Raw genomic sequence first — 24,398 nt, 5'->3', positions numbered from 1 at the left:
AGCTGTTGGCCTCGGTAACCTGCCCCCTGAAGATGTGCCCCTATTCCGTAGAGGGTTTCCGAAGGTCTGTTGTGGTGTATGGACGAATGTACAAGAGAGGATCTGTAGTAGGAAGATCACAATTTCGATAGATTCCAAGTACAAGGATTCGAAACTCAATCAAACCCAGAATCACTTGTAGATCTTTGCGTAAAGAACAAGTAGGTATGCAGACCAGGAATAACCATAACAATGTCCTCGGTATTTTCCCAGATCCAAACAAGGTGCGGGGAAGCCACGCTGCAGCCGACCCACTTGGCGCCGTTTCCCCCGCCTTTTCCCCAGAAAAGGCCCAATGGAAGCATTGAGATCGCGGCGATGAGCCAGATCGCTGTATCCCTTGAAGGGGGATGATGTAGTCCAAAGGGAATCCCCACGGGCCAGAGGAAGACAAGATTTTCCACAACTATAAAATGCCGTCCTGGCAATGCTTGACTGGAGGCGTAGCACTGCCGTTCTTCCTTCATCAACCATCTGATTTGCTTCTTTCTATTCCCTTCAAAACATCATGTCAGACGGTGTCATTAATGAAAAGTCGGACGAGCATCTCCGCCGAATTCAAACGGCGGAGAGTGTTTTCCTGCCCATTTCTCGAGAGGCGTTCGAGAAACTCTACTTGAGCCCCAAGAATCCTACAGTTTCAGGGGACTTGCGCAAGAAACTGGGAAACCCTACACCAATCTCTCTACTGGGTTTCCTGCTTGCTGCGACTCCGAATGCGTGTATCACCATGGGATGGAGGGGAGCAAGTGGCAACGGAGCTGCCATTATGTACGAGCATCGCCTGTCAAGACTGGGAAGATGATATTGACTATGATCTAGTCCCGTCTTTATTTTCTTCGGCGGAATGGTTCAAATATTTGGTGGGATTGGGGAGTGGATTATTGGCAACACATTTTCCTGTGCGCTATTCTTCACCTATGGTATGCATATCCACATTACTTCCAGACAAAGCAGAATCCTTATGTTATCCACAACAGGAACCTTCTGGATTGTCCAAGGAACGACCTTCATGCCCTTCTTCGCTACTGGAACCCATTTTTCGCCCACAGGCAACTTCCTGGAGGGGCAACAGACGCCCATGTATAACGCCAGTATAGGTTCGTTATGCACAATCTCGATCTGCATTGGCTGCGGTTGACCTCTTGGATAGCATTCTACTTTGTCTTCCTGACAGTCCTGACCTTCATATACCTGATATGCTCGATTCGAACCAACGTCTGCCTCTTCTCCGCGCTCTTCTTGCTCGTCATCACCTTTGGTTTGTTCGCTGGCACTTTCTTCTCCGTTTCTGCGGGGAATCTTCAGTTGGCTGAGAAGTTGCAAGTCGTGAGTACATCTTCTTAGTCGTGTGATTCGCTTGATTGACATCTTCATTCCATAGGCTGGCGGCGCTTTCAACTTTGCGTTATGTATACCGATCTGGTGGATTTTCATCACACAAATCTTGGAGGCCGTCGATTTCCCCATCTCGCTTCCTGTTGGCGACCTCAGCACGCTTGTACCAGGACGAAGCCAGAGAATGCGTTTGAGGGATGCAGAGCCTTGAAGAGGAAACGAGATAAGGACCTTGGAACTGGTCCAGAGCATATAAGAGGCTTGGTTAGCTTCATTATCTCGTTTAGATATATTAAGAAACTCATGATACATGTGAGGGCGATGCTAAATGTCCTGATGTCGAGCGAGATACTTGATGTATTATCATGATGTCCACTTGCTAGAAAGCGAAAGACATATCTGACACTGACCATCAAACATCATATTTCTGTTCTACTTTCAGAACGCTACTAGCGTCTGATTGAGTTGAGCCTGAGCTGATCATAGATATTATAGAGCATGAACGTCTTCCTACTGATCTTGGTTGGACGAAACGAAAGGAGATTGTCAGCCAGGGGGATGTCATGAAAGTTACGCAGATGATCAGCAAAGCCACCAATCTGATTACCACTTCTTCCAGCTCTGCCGTTGCTGCAAGGCATTGGGACGTGCACACCGGTCTAACAAGCCAGGAGTGATTGACGATTTCTTTTGACTAATGCTTGAGCAAAGGCTGGCTCCTGGAACGAAAAAGACTAAACACTAGTTAATAGGCTATTGAGGCAATAGTAATATGTTCCGGGGCACCGATGTCTATATGTCTGAACAGATTTTAACTTCTGCTTATTTCCAGTTTCCCCAAGATCAAAGAATCATTTGCCGCAGATATTATACCAATTTTGACGCAATAGAGGTCCAATGTCTTTTAAACTATTGCTCAATGGCGATTTTAGTCCTTTTTTGTCAACCTTTGAAGCGCAGGAGGTATTCCACTATTTGAGATTAACCGTGCGCCATCGCCACAGCTTCAGGGGTCCTTCCTTGCCCATCCTCGATGTCCGCATTCGCACCAGCATCGATTAAGAAATGGATAGTCTTGATGTGTCCATTGGCAGCTGCTTTATGTAGTGGACTCGCCATGTCATCTTTCCATTCATCTCCAGGAGGTCCTCGGATCCCCGTCTCATTTATATCGGCGCCGTTGGAAAGTAAGAGTTTCACGATACTCGTATGGCCTCCCGCAGCAGCAAGAACAATCGCACCACTTCCTTGAGCTTGCGTTCTGTAGTCGAGCATTAGCTTGACCATTTCTTCATTTCCACATTCCGCAGCCGCAGCTAGTGGTGTCTTGTACTCTTCGATGAGATTGAGGTTAGGGTCTGCCCCGTGCTCGAGACCAAACCTGACCCAGTCCACTTGATTTAAATCGGCCTTGATACCAAGGACATCGCCATGCCATGGGATGACATGGTTGATATCGACAGGGTTGGACTGCACCAATACCCGGTAACAAGCTAGGGAATTACTGAAGACGATGGCTCGCAAAAGATCATCAGATTTGCCACAGTGGACGGTGAGGTTATATTCACAAATAGTCCAGAGCAAGAAGGGCAAGCAAAACCAGAATATGGAAACGTATGAATTTGCCGGTACCGGATGAGCAAAGAATGAGTTTAAATAGCTCTGTAAACAGGCTTGCACTGCCCCCATAGGCCACCCAATTAGCTCCAGCGGACAGATAAAGCTCGATCATGGCTGGAAACATATTTTGCTAAGTTATATCATAAGATCCCAGTAAGTCTCTAAGCGGCCCTATCCTCAGAGGGCCTGTTTTGATTCTTAGTCTGGGACAAGGGTAAGGTGGCCGTGGACGAACTTAACAAAATATCTGTTCGTCTGAGTGACGTTCTCAGAATGCCTTCTGTCCATCTGGCCCATTGTATGCGTTTTCGTGAAGAAAAGCCTGATTACCTCCATAGCCACGTGATCATGGCATAGGACATTCACAGTCTCTCTAGTTCTAGCTATTATCTTTCTCTTTCAAGATTTACATCTTTCTGCAACTCTGTTTTCTCCTCATTCTCACTCTCTATCAAGACATACGCGCGAGGTTTAAGCTCCAGCCGCATCAGACAGCATGATGAATCTTGTGGATCTTCCGACTGAGATTCTCGTGCAGGTCTTTGCGAGCTTGGACAGCCTGAGAGACGCTGCGAACCTGTCAAAAACATGTAGACAGTTCGACCTTCTCATCAACGACACACGGAATATGGGTTTGATCTTCGATGCTATTGCGGTATGTATTGACTACAAGACATCTGATATGCGAGTGTGGTAGCTAACCTTTGTTGCAGGACAACATCCTCCTGCCTGAGACTCCCGACACTGCCTGGCTTGAAACACACTTTGGACCTGACTGCCTATGGAAGCCCTCACGTTCCGAAATCGCCCCTAGGATTTCGCATGCTAAAACCCTCGAATTCTTAACAACAATCGGATTTCCTGACCGCTCCACTGGGCTTCATGGGGTCGACTTGCAGCATTTGAGAAAAAACATCGAACAGGGCAAGCATGAAACGTGGTTATGTGTGCACAACGGTCCCCGGGGACAGAACTGGACAGTACGCGATCCTGAAGCACACTATACCCTCGGCTTCGTTGGCCAGCAAAAGGTGATAGTGGGTAGCACAAACGGCAACATCATCACGTACACCCTGTCTGTGCGCGATCTGGGACATTGGCCGATGGGTGCCACTTCCATCATCTCGTTCCTAGTGCTTCTGGGCACAGCCGTGAGCTCGAGGGATGCAATAAAGGAGCTTATTCAGAGGTCATCTGATCCCTTGAAATTAGCTGTGGGTGTGTGGTTTCTCGAGAAGGTCTACTTCAAAATGAACCAGTACGATGTCTTCCTTGATAAAGGCTCTCGGTTCTGGTGGGAATTGCTTTTCGATGGGATGGACTACAATGAGATCTCTCGGGGGCCGTTCGTGTGGAAATATAGAGATGTCACGGCCATAGGCGATCGTGTCAGACTCTGTCTAGGGGCCACTTGAAGGACGCTGAGCTCAGGTTGGAAAGCCGATGTACTAGGTCCAACTATGGTACAGTTGGTACTTTAGGAATCAATTCTCACTATCCTTCGATGCCTTAGTTTTGTAGTCATGGAGACAGTAGAATAAGACGCATTCAGTCCACACATGCATGGCTCGATGGAGCCCTCTTGTAGGACTCATACTTACCTTGGATTCATGCTCCCTTGCACACAACAAGTAATGAATTCCAGTTGAATCCTTAGGCAGACACAAGATCATGTGATGATGCCATGCGATATTCACTAGCTTCGATCAAGGTCACAACATCTTCTCTTCGTCTTCCTACTCTCTCCCTTTCCCTGATGATACCTGTTGGGTATACTCATACAGACACGATGATACGCCTTCTAGACCTTCCAAATGAGGTCCTTCTACATATCTTCGGCAGTGCAGAGAGTCTAAGAGATGTTGTCAACCTGGCTAGGACATGCAGACCTCTTGATCATCTGTATCACGACGAGACTAACTTGAAAACAATTCTTGATTCAATCGCTCTATGTTTATAGGCATACAATGCGTTGGGAAGTTGCAGCTAACCTTTCTTTCTTCCAGGCGAACATTGTCATGCCGAAGAACCCAGACTCGGCCTGGCTGAAGACTCACTTTCGTGTTGAAAAGTTGAAAACTCCAGACGCGAGGGTCCTGGCAATGATTGAGCATGTTGAGACCCGCACATTTCTCAGCACAGTCGGATTTCCAGATTTTTCCACCCGCACCGCTCACCTGTCGTCCAAACACATGCTCGGCCGCTTCAGCCACGGAATCAATACTAGCGCGTTCAATGCAGATATTCGGGATGAAGATCCGCCAATGCTTGCCGGCAGTATATTTTTTTTCGGCGCCACTATCGAGTGCGGAGTGTTCTTCGGCACCGGCAAAGGAGATGTGATCTTCTGCGTGTTCCCAGGCGCTTCTAGAACTCCTGTGACGGATAAACACTTGTGCCTGGGATCTGCAGCCACGTCGGTCTCCTCCTTCCTCGTGCTCCTAGGGACATTTTTGGAATTCCGAAGGCAGGTTCAGGAGGTCATAGACTTATGTACCCTCTCTGAGCTCCAGCCCAGATTGTACATATACCAGATATTCCTCAGACGGGTGTATGAAAGGATGCGGGAGTACGGGGACCTACCGGAGAGATACGACTCTTTTTGGCATGACATCTGCGGCAACTTCAACCCTGACTCCCCATTTTTTCATAAAAAGGTGGACCATGGAAGTAACGAGATGAACTAGCCTAGATATGCTGGTAACTGAGGGAGAGCAGAAATTCCGTGAGTTAGTCATGCCTTTGACTTGAAGGAATGTTTTATCCCATGTGTTCAGAGACACGCACTCGCATCCATGAGATTGTCTTCACGTAATCAATCTAATCAAGTCCCAAAGACAAGGTATAATGTAAGGAGCTGCGCAATACTTATAGGGCCTATTTATTGCTAATATATATATCCTAGAATGGCATGGTAGTTTGAGGTATCGAGGCATAGAACGTGCACCTTGTGAGGTCATGTTGAGGCATTGACACCTCGACGCGTCAGGCAACCCAAACGCACATGGTCTCAATTTCACAAAATTCCTTTGTTCATCCAAAACGCGGAGCAACAGTATCCGTGTGTTCGCACATATCCCAGCCTGGAATGCCCTGACGAGTCCTCCTCATGATTCGGTTGACATTGAGTCTTGAAGTCAACAACGCAATAACCGTCACCCACCATCAATCTATTGCGTCGCAAATCGGAAGCTGCCGTATCCCATAAGCACAAAAGGCGCCCAGAAGAACGGACTGGACCAATCCAGCTGATCCAAAATCATCTTTGTCGTCCAGACCATAAACTCCGCATCTGGCACAAAGTCCTTTGGGCCCCGAGAGTCACCGTCGTTTGAAGGTGATGTCTGCATCAACTGATCGAGGTAATGGGCCGCGCGCTCGCTGTCAAACTGGCTTATTTCTATCTGCGCCTGTCGAAGTACATACGCCAGTGGCATCGAAGGTGCTTTTTTCAGCGTCCGATAAAACAACGTCATGAGCATCATCGAGGCAAAATCGCTGACTTTACGCAGGGTCCCGATATACGCCTGGCAACCGCTACCAAGGACGACGTGAGAGAATCCCAGAACCTCGCTGCCGGTGGTCGCTCGACCCAGACCGCTAAGACACGCCGCGAAGACGAGAAGATTGACGTTGGTCTTGATTGTGGACATGTCAAGAACGCGAAAGTCTTCCCCAATCGAAATAGACGAGAGAAGAGGGTTGCGATAGTCGACGTCACCATGAGTGCCAATATGGAGGATGGAGGAGTTGCCCTCGACATACTTGCGGAATTCGGCTCGCGTCACATTCGTTGCATCAACAGGCCACGTTGAGAATATTCTCGCAATATTCACCGCTTCAATCCCTGCCAAGTGCAGGTTAGCATCTTGCTTGCCTCTCATGGTACTGGATGACTCCGCAGAAGGGGACCGAGCAAAGATCGACACGGTTGGAGCGGCCGATGGAGACTCGCGCTGAGAAACGTGATGTATGACCGTGAGGCTAGGGAATTGCGACACTCCGAAGCGTGCTATGAGGGGCTGACCCTCCAAAACAAGCGCTGAGAAGGGAAATGCGGTCAAAGGATCAGAGGTAGAGAAGATAACATGCTTCTTCTGCTTGATCGTTTCTCTGAACGGTCCGACCAGCAGTGTGGAGATTGGCTGGGCAAATTCATTGAACATCTTCTTCCTCTGCTCCTCTTGAACCCCCAAATATCCCGTCATTTCTGTCATGACCTTCATCATCTGCATTACAGGCTTCCGGATGTCGACGCTGCGGGTGCAATCTTGGTATATGTCCTGAATTCCATCGCTGGTGACGGCAAAGGCAATGAAGCCCTGATAGCCGAATGTTGCTTCTATCACTACTGCGTCATCGTCAATGCTTTTATACAGTAATTCCGGCGTTGCAATCGAATTCGCCATATCAATGAAAGCGCTGGCGGTTGAAGAAACTTCACTAGCTTCCATGTGGCTAATCTGGCTCCGAAGGTCACCTATCTCCTCTTCCTGCTCAGGTGTTGGGTGCCTCAAAGCGAGTAGGGTCCTGAGTAGCCTGCGTTTGTGAATCAGTTCTGACAGCGTAGCTGATGGATTATGTTCATCTCGGTCATGAGCAAACTGCGTCCTTAGCGCTTCAAGCACGGCACGGGCTCTGCTTTCTTCTACAAACAGTAGGGCATGTTCCTCCCACGATATGTCATCCGGATGGCCATGTTCATGCCCTTGCAGCACGGATAATGGGACACTTGCATCGGCGCACTTGAGGCAAGCTCGTGCAAGATTGAGGTATACCTCACCCATCCATGGAGTCAATGTCCCAGTTCGAGCGTCGACATCCGTAGTCTGTTGGCGCCGAAGTTCAATCAGCTGACGGGCTTCGAGCAAACGGCGAAAGGCGACCTCAGGGTGACCATTATACAGCATGGTCGCGCCATAGTAGCTCAGCCGAAAGGAGAAGTCAACGATATTATCATCCATGGTGTCGTAGAAAGCCGGAGCAATTTGCTGAATGATTCGAACAACGTGATAGGCCCTCTCTTCGTCCCGGGACAGCAGACAGAACATCAGCGCGTTGTCTGCCACTCCGGGGAAGGTAGATTTGACTTCGATGCCCTGCTGATAATCTTCCAGGTTGCCTTGAAAGAGTGCATTATCGTCCATGCTATCGAGAATCATCCGTGCCGATGTCTGATCTCCAGCGAACCTGCACAAGAGAAGACGATAGGCATCCCGGACATAAGATGACTCCAAGTTCTCTGTCTCCTCCATGAAGCGACGGTATACTTCTTCGGCCCTCTCGATGTCGCCTTTGTCCAACCATTGTTGAAAATCGAATTTCGCGTCGCGAAACTTGGCAGCCATAGCATCAGCTACGACCCTACTTTGCCACAAACCTTTCAATCTTGTTCTAGAGAAGGATAACGGAGGGGAAACGCTATCAAAATCCAATCTTTCTTCCATTCGCTCTCTCATTTCTCGAAAGCTTTCATCATTCTCCATTATTCCTGCAAACTTCGACTGCCACTCGTGCGCCAGCTGCGGATCTTCGAGACGCATGTACATTGTACTTACCTTTGCCCCGAAGCTTGAAAGGGTGTTGAATTTGCTGGTCTGAACGATGATTCGATCTGCCTCTCCCAAATCGGTGTTCGGGGTACTCCCGGCCACGGCGTCGTAATATTCACGAACTCTGTCAACCATTCCTACGGCCTTGTCCACCATGATTTTGAGCGCGGCCAAGTTGAACATCTCGCTTTGTACCCAAGCGCGAGAGACGACCGACTGAAACATGGGCAGGACATCATCAATACTGTCAAAAATTTCATAGGCACATTCCCATGCCACTAGAGCATTATCCATTCTGGCGAACGTGCACCATTCCTGGCGAGCGAAGCGGGATATGAGAAGTCCAAGACAGTGGCCGACAGACTGGTTCTTTGCTAGCGCTGCCCATGTTCCGATGCACCTTGCAGTCCTTTTGACATTCCGGTTATCTCCCCTGGTGATATCGAGCAGGACCTGGTGGGCCGTTACAATTTGGCAATTCACTTCATCTCCACCGAAGAGGTCTTTTGACTGTTCCAATATTGCACGGGCATCGGATATGAAGGTGAATCGAGCCAAATCAGTCGGTTTAAGTCGCCGCGCCGCGTTATGAAGGCAGCACGCCTGCCGAAGCAGAACCGCTGCTTGACCTCTCCTACAGTTGTCTTTCTCGAACAACTCTAAAGCTGTTTCATAACATTCCTTTACTTGAGAGGAGTACTGATCCTTCAACTCGATCTCAATGGGGTCCCAGAGAGAGTCCTCTCCGATGGCCGAGGTGGCGTCAACGAGAATCAGATTCAATGCCAGGGGACTAGTGAACGATGGACCTAGGAGACCATCTCCTTTCATCATTTGACAGTTGGCCATTCCCGCAAAATCCTCCAGATGGTCATAGATTTCATACAAGTCGTCCAGCGCTGTCATCCAGTCCGACGATTGAGACGCGATGCGGAATTCCACAAGCAACCGAGAGAGATAAGCTGCTATCCGCGTCTCGCCGACCTGTTCAGCGCTTTCCCGATATTTAATCAAGCTGGCAGCATGCTGTGCAATTATAGCTTCCGGATCTGCGCTTGTAGTATGGAAAAAGCCACCGGGAAATAGAGGATCGAGCTCAGCATTCAGCTTTCTCGCCAGCATGGGGAACCACATGATCGCGCACAGAATCTGACATAAGCCCTTATCGCGAATCGAGCCGGTTTCGAAATACGTCTGAACTCTCTGCATGAACCTGGAGCTCATTTCGTTAGGACCCGAGATATCGCTGAGCATGGCGGTGTTCATGGGTTTTCCTCTCTCGTGGTAGAATCGGAGGGTTGGCGGGTATTGGCGTGTATAATCCACCAACAGCATGTAGATGGTATATCGCAAGCCCCATTCTGCCGGCAGAGTGTCGAGCAAAGCATACAAATTTTCCAAGTTCCTATATGCTTCTGCCAAATTACCGGTGATGATGGAATGAACCGCGAAATTGCGGAGGTACTCTGCCTTCACCTCCGGTTCGGCCGCGGAATCATCGGGACGACTTCGCTGCAGTTCCTGCCAGGCAGCATCCAGATCGCCCCGGTACTCTTCCGGGAAGAACGATCCGCCACATAAATTCAAGAATTGGTCAAAATCCATTATATAAAGCCTGATACATCACAATGGCATTGTCAGGGCGCACACGGGGCGGTCCCGTGCTTATAAATGCCCACCTCGTCAAGCTCTACTACATCGGGAAGAGGGCGAGACGCCGTCTCAGCCACAGGAGCAATCCCAGCCAGTAGATGATGATCAACCCCCGCGCCCGTTAGGCGACAAGATTTCGTCAAGCTCACTTGTTTCGATTTGAAATGTCGGTCCGTCCCGCGTGTCGAGTCTGTGACCGCTTGGCGCTTAACGCATCGAAGATCGACTGGCGGTGCTGCTGCTGCGAATATTTAAACACCACTTGTCATTTCAAACAGTTTAACAACGATATTGGATGCCAGGATGGATGCTAGTGATGACTCTTCGTTCTATCTGTATGGTATGGGCGAGAGGCCCGAGGCCCTTACCCTCGGATCGTTGGTCCTAGAAAGATACTGGGAACCACTGGTTGCAAGACATTATACGCACGAGTTACTGAGGTCGGTGCTCATACTCTGCGGTATAGCTATTGCCTAACTTCCTTGATAGCCAGGAAGCACTCCAGGAGTACGCCTACGTCAGCAATATCTCCAACGTGATCTTCCACGGACGCTCTCGCCTGACACCTGCCGTCGGCCTCAGTGGCGGGGATATCATCGACCTCACTCTCGCCTGGAATAAGGATTCTGAGCGCATTGTAGTAGCAAGGAAGGGAGCGCGAATAATCCTGAAGGAGTACGTTTCCTGACCCCTTCCACGGCATCCATTATATGTCCTCACATGGCATAGTCCTGAAGAATTCCTGGTAACATCCGTCCTGAGCAACCCTAAGGCACAGGAGAAGCTCAAACTATGGCTTTCAGCCGCTCGGAGTGCCTACGTCCTGAACTTTAAGTTCGCACGTCGGCCGAAGGTCTGGATGCTGACTGGTCTGTATCTCCTCGAAGATGCGCGTACAATGGTCTCTCGCCATAACTCCAGTAAGTTATCAGCAGGGGTCTCGGCTTCCCTCGTCGGTGCGGTATCAAGCGTACCTGTGGGCGGGTCTTTGAGTCTCGGGGAGGGCACTTCCTGGGAGATGACCATGGAACTGACCGAGCAGCATGTTTGGGCTGCCCAGTACCGCTTACTAGATGCTCGTTTTGTCAAGGTTGGCAAGGGAGGTGCGGATAGTGTGAAGCTACCGCTTTCCATGGGGTTGTATCGTGATGTCTTGTCAGTGAACACTGTTAGAGGCGCGGAAACCGACGAAGTGGAATTAGAATTGAAGGGTGAGAAGCAGGCCATTGACGAATCGGGCCAGGATGTGGAGGAGGATCAGGATAGTGAAGAGCTGGAGGCGTATGAAAAGCGATTAGAGGAGGCCATTTCTGTTTTTGAGAAGGCTCCGTCGCATTTTTTGAAGTGAGATATTGTATCTCCAGATCCTATTATATCAACATCTACTGCAATCCCACTGTGGTTTCAGAAGTTTGAGTACTTGTGAAGATTTCACTATCAACAGTCACTAGATATAGTCAAGCAACAATGTCAGTACACTGTATTTCATCTATGGCATAAATCACACATACCTAATTGATATTCAACAAACAAATGTTTGATCAAAATTCTCACTGGACTCTCATCATGCCCTCTCGAGTTTTTGTTATATCTCCCGTCCTTGAGAAACAGTCGTCTCATGCATTGAACCAAGATAGATCGCGATGGGATTCCTCGATCTCCCCAGCGAGGTCATCTATAAGGTCGCCCAGTTCCTCGATTATGAACTTGAACGAATCGAATTGTATCGGGTTAACTGTCGGTATTTTATTGAAAGCTTGAGAAGGTTTATAGAGGAACGTCTTGATTCTTAGACGTATACACGACCACGGATGGTTTGAACAAGCTATTCGGTGGTCTGCCAAGCAGCGTGGATTATATATATTCTGGCCGCTTGCCCGCAATCTCAGTGCATGCGAAGGTCCTAATAGTTCATTGAGAATACTGCCCGGCACGTCTCAGAAAAAGTTTGATGCAAACGAATATCAGAATGCAACCAAGTATTTTCGATCGAGGTCAAACGCACAGGTTGCTGTTATGGTAGTGATCACGTGATTGATAACCCCCACCAATTTTTGCTTCTCCTCAGAACGGCCGAGGAGCGACATGCGAACAACTTCACCAATTGACCAATCATGTCGTTCTCTACCGCAACTGAAGTCATGGAGGAACAGCCCGAATCGACCCCGGATTCCAAGATCGATCACGCGGCCTCGCTGAAATATTGGAACGATGTCCCTGCTACCTCCAACGGCATGCTGGCCATGCTCGGCGATTATCCGTGGTATTCCCGCATCGACCTACGAGGATCGAGGGCCTTCTTGGCCAAGGTGCGACGGCTTTTACCGTCTTGCAGCACAGAAGGCAAACTCAAACTGGGTGTGGACTGTGGTGCAGGAGTCGGACGCATAACGGAAGGGTTCCTCAGCCAAGTCTGCGAGGTTGTGGATGTGGTGGAACCGGTCGCGAAATTCACCGAGGTCGTGCGCAATGGCTCCCTGAAGAAGGATGGTATCGTCGGGGATATCTATACTGTTGGCCTTGAGAACTGGAATCCGGAGAAGAAATACGATTTGATCTGGACGCAGTGGTGCGTGGGCCATCTGACGGATGTGCAATTGCTCGAATATGTGAAACGGTGCCGGGCTGCCTTGACGGAGACGGGTATTATGGTGGTCAAGGAGAACCAATCTACAGATATCAACGGGGAGGACATGTTCGATGAGGTGGACAGCAGCGTCACCAGGACCGACGAGAAGTTCAAGAAGATCTTCAAAGAAGCTGGAATGACTGTCTTCCTCTCGGAGGTTCAGACGGGATTCCCAAAGAACTTCAGGCTCTTACCGGTCAGGTCTTACGCGTTACGACCTAATAGCTGAACCCTTCAGTGAAATGATCTCTCAACTTTGGCTATCTGCCATTAGAGCTCGCCTCTTCCACTCGTTCGCAGCTTGAGACGTGCGGAAGATCGCTTCGAACACAAGTTCAGGCAGCATGCTTCAGTCTTGCATTGCGGTGGAAATTGAGATTACACCGGGTTGTACGACTTCTCAGCTTGTCCCTGGTCGATCCGGCCAGTCGGCATCTACGATACCTAGACTGTCTAGGTACAATGGGATTCGAAAGGCCAATCACTCGTCATGACTGTGATGTACAGTGGAACATCCCAGTCATGTTCAACCAGAATTCTCTAAGTTTCACATGACCGAAGCAACGGAGGCTCGGATCGGTCGGAAAGGCATGGGAAGTTACCAATTAGGGCCATTAAGATTTGTGGATCCATTTCGAGTTAGACACCTTGCTAATATCAATGGACAACGAAGTGGATTCAGGCGTAGGCAGCGCACTGTAGACTATTCCGCGTCGCAATTGTAACCAGCTAGAATCACGTGACATGGCGCGTCGCGCGCGATGTTCTGCTGTCGAAACCAACTGCCAAAAACAAAGGCAGCATATAAATTGACGCCAACCCGCAGGGCCTGATACCCGACAAAATGACACCTACAAAGCTAGGTAAACAGCATACGGACTTTATGCGATGGACCAAGTCCCAAGGGGTGAAGATCAATGGTGTCACACCCGCACACATACCAGGCCGCGGGTCAGGGATGATCGCGACCAGAAATCTAGAGGTGCGTAGAGGAGGAGAGACTGCGCGTATAGAGGGTTGGCTGACCGCCGATATTCTATGCCTCAGGAGGGTGAGATCATGATCACAGTCCCTTTGGATCTGATGATCACAATCGATTCCATCCCGACTCCTTTCATCAAACAATTTCCTACTGGGACGTCGGTTCACGGAATCCTTGCTGCGTTTCTTACCGAGGGAGATGCTGGATTTCTAAAAAGATGGGATTTGTGGCGCAAGGTTTGGCCATCCCGGAAGGACTTTGAAGACAGCATGCCCATCCTGTGGCCAGAGAATTTGCGGAGGTCGAACTCGGAGTTTCAGAAGACGCCCTGCGAGAGGCCCTTTCTGCTGCCTCCCTCAGCTTCTGGCATTTGGAACTCATTTGAAAGCAGCCAGAATGATAGAAAATTCGAGTCCAAGTGCCAGAACTTGCTCGCGCAGCAGGAGAAAAGGCTTCAGGACGCATGGCGGAACGTACTCACCGTGTACCCTAACATGGATTGGGATAAATTTTCCTTCCACTGGTTAATATTGAACACAAGAAGCTTCTACTACGTCAAGCCCGGGCAAGAACCTCCTGAAGATTGGAATGACGCCATAGGTCTTGTGCCTTTTGCAGATTACTTTAATCACTCAGATGACGCTGTCAGTGCACTTTACACCGCGATGTCGCAAGATGCGGTGAAGCTAATGCCGTGAGCAGGATTGCGAGGTTGTCTTTGACGGTGCCAAGTACACCTTTACTGCTACTCGCCGATACGGTAAGGGCTATGCGGACGTTGTCAAAGTAGGAATCTGACCCGATGGATTAGAAAAAGGCGAGGAGATCTTCATGAGCTACGGAGCTCATTCTAATGACTTTCTTTTCGTCGAGTGTAAGTACCGTTGTCGCAATGGTACTATTACTGCTTAACGAAAGACAGATGGATTTTTCCTCGACCACAACGAGTCCGACGTTATATTCCTGGATGCTATCATCTCAAACAACCTTTCTGAAGGGGAAAGGGAAGAGCTTGTCTCCCAGCAAGGACTTGAGTAAGTGGTGGCCATATCCCCTGTGCAGAGACTGCTACTCAACCTGGGGCAGAGACTACCAAGTCACACCTTCTGGCGTCTGCCTTCGCACCATTAACGCCGCGTGTGTCAAGTACATGTCATCCAAGGACTTTCGAAATTACGTACAAGGTCGAGCAACTAAAGCATTCGACACGCGGAAAACCTGGAACATCATCCGTGAGTGGATCGAAATCTACCTCCAAGAGAGCAATACAACAATAGAGGCTCTTGAACCGTCGGCAGCCCAAAGCGAAGCGCGAGGTGGGTACCAGAACATATTATCTTCACTTCGAAGGAGGTGGGAGCACATCAGGATGATGTGTCAGAATGCTTTGGATAAGATAAACGCAAATCAGCTAGAGGGATGAATGAACATGGAACAAAGCAAAGCTACATTTGATTGCCTATTTGTTTGTACTCTGAAGCCACCAGCGCAAGCAAAACAGTCCAAAGACAGAAAAGAAGACAATTGTCAATACCGCGAGCTCGGTTTTTCATCGACTGATATTACCCCTCTCCAGGCCGGGGTCACTTTTGAGCATCCACACTGGCGATGTGGGCCACCAGATCCAGCACTCGACGACTGTATCCCCACTCATTGTCATACCAGCTTACCAGCTTCACGAAATTGGGATTCAGCGAAATACCGGCCTTGACATCGAAGATGGACGAGTGTGGGTTACCAAGAATGTCCTTTGACACAACATCATCCTCGGTATAGGTCAGAACACCTGGACAACAGTTAGATATGCTTAGAACTGGGACACGGATAGAAAGACAGATGTCCTCACCTTTAAGAGAACCATGAGCAACCTCCTTGATTGCAGCCACAATCTCCTCATAAGTCGCACTCTTCTCAATACGACACGTCAAATCGATGACCGAGACATCCGAGGTCGGCACCCGCATAGCCATGCCGGTGACCTTACCCTGCAGCTCTGGGATCACCTTCCCAACCGCCTTCGCCGCACCAGTACTGCTAGGGATGATATTCTCCGCGGCTGCACGACCACCCCGCCAGTCCTTGGACGAAGGCCCATCAACCAGCTTCTGTGACGCAGTGTACGCATGGATAGCAGTCATCAGGCCCTCCACGAACCCGAACTTATCATTGATAACCTTGACCAAGGGGGCGATAGCGTTCGTGGTGCACGATGCATTAGACACCACATCCGCCGTGCCGTCGTATTTCTCCTCGTTGACCCCCATCACGTACATCGGGGCATCAGCGGACGGGGCGGAGATGATGACCTTCTTGGCTCCTCCGCGAAGATGCGCTTTTGCTTTGTCGACGGTCGTGAAGACGCCGGTAGACTCGACGATGTACTCGGCTCCTGTTTCGTGCCAGGGGATGCTGGCGGGATCCTTCTCGGCGTAGAACTTCACCTTTCGCCCTTGGATGGTGAGGGAGTCTTCTTCTTTGGAGATCTCGTCATTGAAGCGGCCGTGCGTGGAATCATATTTGAGCATGTATTCCTATTGTTCGAACATTCCGGGTTAATGGATCTTGCCGTAGACATGGGTTCAGGATGAGTCTGACATACCGCATACTTGAGATCAATAAATGGGTCATTGACAGCGACAACTTCGACATCGTCATGGGAGAAAGAGTTGCGAAAGACAATGCGACCAATCCGGCCGAAGCCGTTGATACCAACCTTCACAGTCATATTGTGTCTTTAAGTTGCCTGGTAGACAGAACCAATGTGCTTGCTTGAGATTTATGAAAAGTATAATGTTGTAGCTGTGATCATTATATATCACTGTTCAGGTATCAGCTGACCGATACACCACAATCCATCTTCGTGGACATGGTTCAAAGCTGACAGGCGTTGTAGAGCATCAGCTGTTAACAAATGGGGTAGTTCGGTGAGACCGCAATATCGGCATCTAATATAGGGTGAAATCACCGTCTGGCAACAAGAATGCTGTTTCACCAATCATTGAACTATAAAAGGCGAATTGATCATAGCTCGAATAAAATGAGCTCCCTCATCTGACTGATATCCAACGAACATAATTGCTTTTAGCATACTGAGTCCTTTGAGTATTCTTGCCACTTCTTGGCCTAGCCTTGTCGTAGCTGACACCGCGGATATACGGTGCCGATAAGTGTCACCGACGTCATTGAACAATATGAGCTATAATTGCTAGGTTCATCAATATCTGCTCGTATTCCGGGATGTGCATGTGCCGACAGTTGAGTCAACTCCCTCCCGGTGTCAAGATCAGTATCTCGGTGACGGACTGATGCTTTCTTTAAGCATGGGCAATGCTTTCCATTTGTCAGCTTCATATACATCGGCAAGCACTCCCTAGGTGAGGGCCTGAGATGGGTTATTGGGGTCCATCGAGTGACAAAGAGACATCGCCCCTGGTGAGACGGAATGAGTCAGATCAGGTGATTGACACACCGGGCTTATGGCTTCTGGCACAAGTAAGATAGTGATAGCTTCTACTATTCTATGTTGAAAAGCTGTTTGCCCAATCAGGGCCAGCTGCATCTCAGTGATCTTAAGCAGCCGCTGTGCTGCAACTCGTCGCCCTTGTCCAATTCTCAGGCCGAGATTCTGTGAACTCTGACTGCACCGGCCCCTGACGGAAAGACTTGTCATCAATCATGGAACTCTCGAGCTGGATGCAAGTGAATATGATGGTGTTCTCGCAATCCTTGGCGCCCCAAGGCCCTGCTTGATGTACTCAGTCTTTTCATTATATGCTGTACATTGTTATTTTGAGCATTGTTGCTGAATCCATACCTCTAGGTTAATGAGGAGAAGCGAAGCTACTTGTAAAAACCAATTTCCGAAACTCTATTTTACCGCAATATCTCCTTCAAAAATAGCCTTGCAGGTATAGTAAGAGAGTTGTGAGGCAGACGAATAGAAGCTGTCGTATGGGACAAAATTGCCACGAGGGTTTATCTCCACGTAGGCAAAGATCGTGCTCTCATTAATTTCTTCAGGCTCAACATTTCCGACCTGGTCAGATCCAAAGCCCATATTAATGGCAAAGAAGTTCAATTGAAGTCCCGTGGAGCGTTTGAGTATATCACTTCGTATTGACAAAGAGGCGGAGGGAGCGAGACAGCCTGATCAACGTCATTCATCAAACCCACTTCATGGTATCTCTCTAGTTCTAGGTCTATATCTGGTGTTTAGGAGGGAAATTTAACACCAGTGGTTTACTTCATTAAGAAGAGGCCCTATCTGCATCTATCTTCAAGGCTTTTCGCCGAAAAAAATCCTGCGAATAAATCCAAATTGATTCCACAAGAAGTGCTAACTTCCTTCTGGTAAGTTCCGCCTTGTATGTCTTCACGCTTCACAGAGCTAGAGGAGATATGTGGATGCATCACCCATGCAGGGGCCTGAAGGCTGAAATTCTGAGTAAACAGGTACTCCCTGTAAGAAACATATCACTGCTCCATGAAAAATTCATTAGTCATAGTGTTCTGTTGCATTCTCTCTCCATGGAATAAACAGTGGTCCTTATTTAGAGTAAGGATGACTTCTGTGAAAGGATTGTGAATGAGCTTGTAGTAGTACTAGGCCATGGAGCCTCACAGACCATTTCAGATGAAAGTCTCAAAACTGCTTATTCAAGGTTAAGTATCATGATATCATTGTTTGCCATTCAGCAACAAAATCCACCTGGCAGCGGTCCCAGGAACATGAACAGCTTGGATAATTGCTTTGCTGTAGTAAGGGGGTGGCTGCAAATAGCACCTGCTGTGTAATGTTTAGTATATCCCCTTGCTTCCCTTTAGCCTCACGCAGCAATGTAGTAAGTGCGTGCCGTCCGTAGATCCCCTTGGCTAAAAAGCAATAGCATGCCATTTAACTAGGCTGAATGCCTCGCGAATAACGCATTCTCCCCACCACAAACGACTGTACCGGCGGAGGTCTATCAAGTCAACTTGTCTGTCCAGTTTCCACTATGAAGTCCCTTCTTGTCCTTCTCCCTCTCATCACGCTCGCCGTGGCTCAAAATCTCGACGCATGCTCTGGGAACTTGAAATGCTGCGCCGGAGTGACGCCATACTCCGCATTGCCAGAGGAAATTCTCTCCGAATATGGAGTGCGCCCTGATCCTGCCGCCAATATCTGTGGCAATGGTATTTATGACCGGGAATGACCCCCGTCTTGTTTGTGAGGAGCTGATGATTCATACTCGCATAGGCACCGCGGTTGACGATCAGTTTGATGCTGACATCTGTGAATCTGTGGGCCACACACTTCAGTGCTGTGACACACGCCAGCCGGATGTTGCGCTTGTAAGCTTATCCCTCCTCGCTGGATTCCATACACTGCTCGATGTTGGGCTGATATCGGACGAATGGTGGATTAGAACGAGGACTTGACATTCAATTGCTATGATGTTTAGAGCACCGTCATGATGCAATCATCTGGAGGACCGGAAGCGCGGAGATATCCAGTCACAGGTTCTATGGGCGGTCTCAGGGAATAACATCTTAATTTGGATAGAGAAGCCTTAAGAAGGAGAAGTGACTGCCGGATTTTAGCTGTATAATCATATCAGCTTACATACTGCTGAGCAGACAACAGCCCTGTTCTTCGGACCTTATGGTCGCATGTAGGTTTAGGACAATGTAGTCCACCAGAATAATATAATCTGCTTGCTGTATAAATAATCACCTGAAGAGTAGGATGTACTCTCCCGTGCTAACTAGTTTTTCATCATGGGAATGCGCATAATATTAGTGAAATGGTGAATGGCGAGAGACTCATCTGAATGTATATAACAAGCACCATTGACGAAGCCTAGGATATGATAGGCCGATTTAAATGTCCTGTCAGTCTTATATCTGTTAAGCCTTTGGCCTATGCTTCATCATGCTTTTGTTATATTACATTGCCAATGGCATCATGGACGTTGCTGCGCCGCAGGAAGTCAAACAAGAAGACAAGCTTGGAATCGATGGCGGACAAAATAAATAAAATGACCTCATTAGAATAGGTCCTGGCCCTGCCGGTGCATTTAATTGAAAAAGGCAAGTCACAAGAAGTCAGGCCACTTGCTCTCTAATCATCCTCGCCACGGATAAGGGGAATAAGGGGGAGGAGACGGTTCGTATGGTGGAAGCTGTTCTGGCTCATCCTGAGCCGGTAATTGTCCGTCCGGGCGCATTTCAGCGTTTTGATGATGGAACTAACTGGGCTCGTCCTAGGTCTCGTTGTTCATCAGAATCATCAAAGGCCAGGGGGAATCCAGGCGTCGCACACGCGGTCGAACTGGAGGAGGTCAGGGAGTTGCCGGATATGGCCCTGCTTCGTCATTCTGAGCGGTTTGCTGCGTTGGACGATGATCCAGCTGTAGATTCGGTGATGAGGGGTCTATCGTGCTTTCGAGGAGCGGTGGTATTGATGACACTGTCCTTGGAAAGCCGAATATGCTAAAGGACTTGTTTCTGTACCAGAGGAATCTAAACACAATGCACCATAGACATCCGACTCCAAAAAGCGCCAGGCCCACGATGCTTTTCTTCGTGAAGTGGAATTTTCCGTCGCTCACCCCGTCCTGTTGTTTAGCCCATATTGCTGAACCCATGAAGTTATAAGTTCAGGAGGCAAGTCATCGAGCCATCCAGTAAACCTAAGTGCTTTGAGACCCTTCGTATCCGGGCGCAACATCGTCCATTTCTGTCGGCAAATTACAAAGGTCTTAGGACTCGTTTTATATCGCTCAGAGTCTCCGGACAAGCCACACCAATACGAGCATAGCCCACGCCGAGCCACACAGTACAGACATCTCTGCATCGCCACAATAGGCAGGTTCAAGTATGAAGGCATCAGCCGCATAATTTCGTGCCCGTCCGCGCTGATGCCGATGCTTTAAATGATGGTGTCGAGGATATCGTGGATGTTGACGTCGACGGTGAAATGCGGGACGAGTATTTGATAAGATAAAGTTGGATGTTAGGGAGTAGCTCCAATTAGACAGAAGAATGTATAAGTAAAGTCAAAGAAGGATAGTCTAGGATACCAGGACTCTAGGAGGTAGATGAGCTGGCTGCAGAGGGTGCTGGATGCTCCGGGCGTACGACTTCTAGATAGTTCTATCCTCGAGCCTCTGAATCGATCGTAGACGGTATAGGGCTCAAAGAAACATCGACAAAGCCATACTGTTCCACATGATTAAATGATGTCTTTGTAGTCGAGGTATCGAGCTAGTCCATCTATCCCGGTACTGCGGATGATGCCATGGTGCATTGGCTCCAGCGAAAGAAAACCAAGCCTGCATTGCTCCTTGGACCAGATCAAGTCCTGGAGCTCAAGGCTAATTTCTGCGTTAAAAATAGCCTCCAAAATGGTGTCTATATATGGAAGAAGTGGCCACAAAGCCGACCATTCTCTAATCCTGGCAGACACCAATTCTCCTTGTGTGGAGATTAAGATGATATCAAGGACCACTCGACGACCAAAGATCGGGTCAAGGCTTTCATGGAGAGATTCCATCCTCCTTTGTTTCTCTTTCACTGACGAGGATGTCATGTACGACGAGTCTTTTCGCATATAACGTGTCTCTTTGTCTGATCGGGCATCTACCTAGGTTCTTCTAGTTCCACGGCAATGGCAGACTCGAGTTAAACTTCCTTTGTTCTCGAGGACGACACTGGTCAAGGATTGCTCGATCGAGGGTGCTTGTCTGTCCCCTTCTTTGAACTATGAATCGACACAGTAAAACGTACAGAATGGCTAACAGGATATAAATGACCATGCAAACCCAGCCCCAAAGACAGCGCTCCCAAGACTCCTGGAGGAACGCGCCTGCACGCATTCAAGATGAGCGACTTCAAATTCAACGGCCAGAAGCCTGACGCGGATCTCATTGCGTCCATCGTCAAATTGCTGGACGCCCACGGCATCCCCAATGTCATGTGGGGCGCTTACGCCTTGATACGGTACGGGGCGCCTCTTGTCATCGAGGTGAGTTCTGTCCCTGGGCAGTCTATTATCTATGGCTAAGACACTAACCAATGAATCCATCCCATCCCAGGATTTTACCTTTGTTATCCCTGATCAACACATCGACAGAGCGCGCGAGGTCCTCCTCGCAGCCAACTTCCCCCCCTGCCCCAAAGGGGATGACTGCCCCCTCATCCAGCCGAATATCGACCTCCCGCATCCCTACGCGCACTTCGACCTCGACGATTACGGCCCACCCAGACATTGGCATTGCTCCCGCTTGGAGCTGCACAAAAAGTCTCGACTGCTGTGGACATTGCCGGACATCCCGCTAGGCGCGCCCGCCCCGGATGATCCCAACTACATGCTAGTCACCGATGATCGGCTCGAAGAGTACGACCCACGAATGCATATCGGCCGAGTGCCATATACTCACTACCCCGTCAAAATACCTACGCTTGTGCGCTACGCAGAGTCGTTGGCCTACTTGTATCTTCGCGATAAGAGTTCTGAAAGTGAGTGGGACAAGGATCGAGCAAGGTTTTGGCTTCGTGAAACAACGTACATCGGCCTGTACTGTAAGCTAAAGGTAGCTGACCTTGATGAGGATCGCATTCGCCGTTTCTGGCGGCTTCTGAACAAACCTGACAGTCTTCACCCTTTCTTTCGTTATAGCACCAGACTGGGGGCGGAATTGAGGAGGGCGAATCTCTTCCCCCAGGAGGAGGAAGGAGAAGAAGAAGAACAACAGAAGAGCACCTGAGGGAAGAACATGTTTCTGATATTGATGTGTATTGGTTAGACCTGCCTGTGCGTTTGTAGTCTTTTGTCTTGATTTGTTTTTCATCTTTGAACCAAAGGTTACTATTTTTATGTCTGGTATATCGCAGTCCAATCCATGATTGATTTTATTCAGATTAATGCTTATAAGTAGAAGTCACTGGAGAGGCTTTGTTGGATTGAAACACTTCTTTATTCTCCTGCTGAAAATCTACTGAGACCAGATGTGTCAGAGTGCTTTCTTTATCCATGCATTACAGGCTTGTCGTACTAAGTCTCACCTTCATACCACTGTATACTAGATAGAATGAATAGCAAGATAGTAAGAGATATTTCAAGCGGGCAAGATCTTCTGTGATAAATAGCTGCTGGGATCGTTTAGATTCACCAGACTCACAAGCAACTGTTGAATTGTGAGTAGGTCAATACAAATAGTCTTATTCATCATGGACAATGAAGAGCAGCTCCGGGAAGCCGCCCGAGCTGTTATTGCATCTCTTCAGGCACTTCCAGAGCTACACGAAGCAAAGATTGCAATAATTGGTGGTCTCGCACTACAACATCACGCCCCAGGGTACCGGAGGACATGGGTGAGTCGGTATTCTTACCTTTATTCGCCCACTCTGCTCACAAACTCACCCTTCCAGAACGTGGATGTACTAATTTTCGATCGGCGCCGTCCGATCTCTACTCGGGCTCTGTTGTGTTAGTGTCCCTGTTCCCAGGGATCTTTGTGGAGAGAGCACAGCCAATATGCTTCACTGGCGATCCCGAGAATTTAATACAGGTGGACATCATCCCGCCGCACTTGGTAAGTTTGACACTCAATCTTTCCTCTCGCATGGGATGAAGGCTGATCAACCCACTAATAGCCACCCTACCTTCCCGCTCACGCGGTGACCCTGGGGAGCGTGAACCCGAACCATCTTCATTTTCTTGCCCCGCTGGACCTCCTCGTTTACAAAATCCACTGCTGCAGCATGCGGCCCTCGTCGGATAAGCGAAGGCAGGATGCGCGGGACGCGCAAAAGCTAGTCAATATTCTGTCTGGGCAGGGGGGCATTGCCCTTGATAACTCGCAGCTACAGGCTGTCTTGTCCGGTTTGGATGGAATGTTGGAGTATTCTGGGGAGACAAGAGAGTGGTGGGAATCTGCCCTCGGGCTGAGCGGCTGAACAACGGAGCGATGCTCATAAACATGTCGTTGAGGGGATATATGTACTGGGAGTTCCTTAAGCCTGTGATATTCGGGACAATTATTTCTCTATCTGATCGTTTCGTATCTCTGTTTAAGACACTGATGGGGCTATCTGCTTAAACACATCTGGGGTGACATGAGGATTTTCGTAATTGTTGATGTTTGTGTATTGCAAATACTTCATCCATTGAGCTGGATTGCTATGTGCATAGCTCTAGATCTTATTTGCTTTATCTGTCGTGGCCTGGATTCTCTTCTATGCTCCTCTCAGCATGTCTTCAACTGTCGCGAATTTGATGTTGGGAAACTGCTCATTCTACACGGGACCAACAATATATCCACGATAGCACCCGGGCACCCATTGAATTGAAATGGAACAAGTTCCAAGGGTACGGAGGATGTTCGCGCAAGGACCCCTTTGAAATGCTTGATAACTTCGTCAGCCAGGGAGGAGCCACCATTGACACTGCCAGTGGCTACCAGGAGAGGCAGTCGGTGATGTTGATTGGTGAAGGGATGTCATTACACAAGGATCCTGATGAGATGGTGCTTGTGACCAAATACACGACTGTCTATATGACGCATCACAAGGAGTGCATATAGTCTGACTACGGTGCCAATGA

At 48.8% G+C, this 24,398-nt stretch overlaps 9 protein-coding genes across 9 annotated transcripts; 6 read left to right on the top strand and 3 right to left on the bottom strand.

The window, feature by feature from the left end:
- Window positions 1-547: 547 nt before the first annotated feature.
- On the top strand, window positions 548-1,588 carry CDV56_108719 (putative plasma membrane ammonium transporter (Ato3); the record flags this gene model as incomplete). Its single annotated transcript, XM_026762338.1, has 5 exons — window positions 548-810; window positions 862-962; window positions 1,020-1,139; window positions 1,193-1,368; window positions 1,424-1,588. 5 exons carry the CDS (start codon window positions 548-550, stop codon window positions 1,586-1,588), a joined length of 825 nt encoding a protein of 274 aa, XP_026616529.1.
- A 770-nt stretch (window positions 1,589-2,358) lies between these two features.
- On the bottom strand, window positions 2,359-3,109 carry CDV56_108679 (ankyrin repeat domain-containing protein; the record flags this gene model as incomplete). Its single annotated transcript, XM_026762298.1, has 2 exons — window positions 2,359-2,881; window positions 2,946-3,109. The coding sequence occupies 2 exons, from the start codon at window positions 3,107-3,109 to the stop codon at window positions 2,359-2,361; spliced, it is 687 nt and encodes a 228-aa protein (XP_026616528.1).
- A 384-nt stretch (window positions 3,110-3,493) lies between these two features.
- Window positions 3,494-5,684, top strand: CDV56_108625 (F-box protein; the record flags this gene model as incomplete). The annotated part of the gene is made up of 3 exons (XM_026762244.1): window positions 3,494-3,652; window positions 3,711-4,342; window positions 4,958-5,684. The coding sequence occupies 3 exons, from the start codon at window positions 3,494-3,496 to the stop codon at window positions 5,682-5,684; spliced, it is 1,518 nt and encodes a 505-aa protein (XP_026616527.1).
- A 483-nt stretch (window positions 5,685-6,167) lies between these two features.
- On the bottom strand, window positions 6,168-10,154 carry CDV56_108517 (CHAT domain-containing protein; the record flags this gene model as incomplete). The annotated part of the gene is made up of 1 exon (XM_026762136.1): window positions 6,168-10,154. The coding sequence occupies one exon, from the start codon at window positions 10,152-10,154 to the stop codon at window positions 6,168-6,170; it is 3,987 nt and encodes a 1,328-aa protein (XP_026616526.1).
- Window positions 10,155-10,505: 351 nt separating this feature from the next.
- Window positions 10,506-11,550, top strand: CDV56_108481 (uncharacterized protein; the record flags this gene model as incomplete). Its single annotated transcript, XM_026762100.1, has 3 exons — window positions 10,506-10,642; window positions 10,692-10,877; window positions 10,932-11,550. The coding sequence occupies 3 exons, from the start codon at window positions 10,506-10,508 to the stop codon at window positions 11,548-11,550; spliced, it is 942 nt and encodes a 313-aa protein (XP_026616525.1).
- Window positions 11,551-12,316: 766 nt separating this feature from the next.
- On the top strand, window positions 12,317-15,268 carry CDV56_108389 (N-terminal protein methyltransferase; the record flags this gene model as incomplete). Its single annotated transcript, XM_026762008.1, has 8 exons — window positions 12,317-13,027; window positions 13,658-13,813; window positions 13,879-14,457; window positions 14,516-14,573; window positions 14,625-14,687; window positions 14,736-14,847; window positions 14,900-15,129; window positions 15,225-15,268. 8 exons carry the CDS (start codon window positions 12,317-12,319, stop codon window positions 15,266-15,268), a joined length of 1,953 nt encoding a protein of 650 aa, XP_026616524.1.
- Window positions 15,269-15,396: 128 nt separating this feature from the next.
- Window positions 15,397-16,538, bottom strand: CDV56_108358 (type I glyceraldehyde-3-phosphate dehydrogenase; the record flags this gene model as incomplete). Its single annotated transcript, XM_026761977.1, has 3 exons — window positions 15,397-15,599; window positions 15,660-16,344; window positions 16,413-16,538. 3 exons carry the CDS (start codon window positions 16,536-16,538, stop codon window positions 15,397-15,399), a joined length of 1,014 nt encoding a protein of 337 aa, XP_026616523.1.
- A 2,269-nt stretch (window positions 16,539-18,807) lies between these two features.
- On the top strand, window positions 18,808-19,338 carry CDV56_108285 (uncharacterized protein; the record flags this gene model as incomplete). Its single annotated transcript, XM_026761904.1, has 3 exons — window positions 18,808-18,985; window positions 19,050-19,144; window positions 19,255-19,338. 3 exons carry the CDS (start codon window positions 18,808-18,810, stop codon window positions 19,336-19,338), a joined length of 357 nt encoding a protein of 118 aa, XP_026616522.1.
- Window positions 19,339-21,674: 2,336 nt separating this feature from the next.
- On the top strand, window positions 21,675-23,752 carry CDV56_108170 (uncharacterized protein; the record flags this gene model as incomplete). Its single annotated transcript, XM_026761789.1, has 4 exons — window positions 21,675-21,818; window positions 21,889-22,312; window positions 23,288-23,388; window positions 23,450-23,752. 4 exons carry the CDS (start codon window positions 21,675-21,677, stop codon window positions 23,750-23,752), a joined length of 972 nt encoding a protein of 323 aa, XP_026616521.1.
- Between the last annotated feature and the right edge of the window lie 646 nt (window positions 23,753-24,398).

The sequence above is a fragment of the Aspergillus thermomutatus genome (genome assembly GCF_002237265.1).
Source record: "Aspergillus thermomutatus strain HMR AF 39 chromosome Unknown NODE_40, whole genome shotgun sequence".
NCBI lineage: Eukaryota > Fungi > Ascomycota > Eurotiomycetes > Eurotiales > Aspergillaceae > Aspergillus > Aspergillus thermomutatus.
The sequence above is the reverse complement of the archived record's forward strand: the minus strand, read 5'-3'. Positions and strand labels throughout refer to the sequence as shown.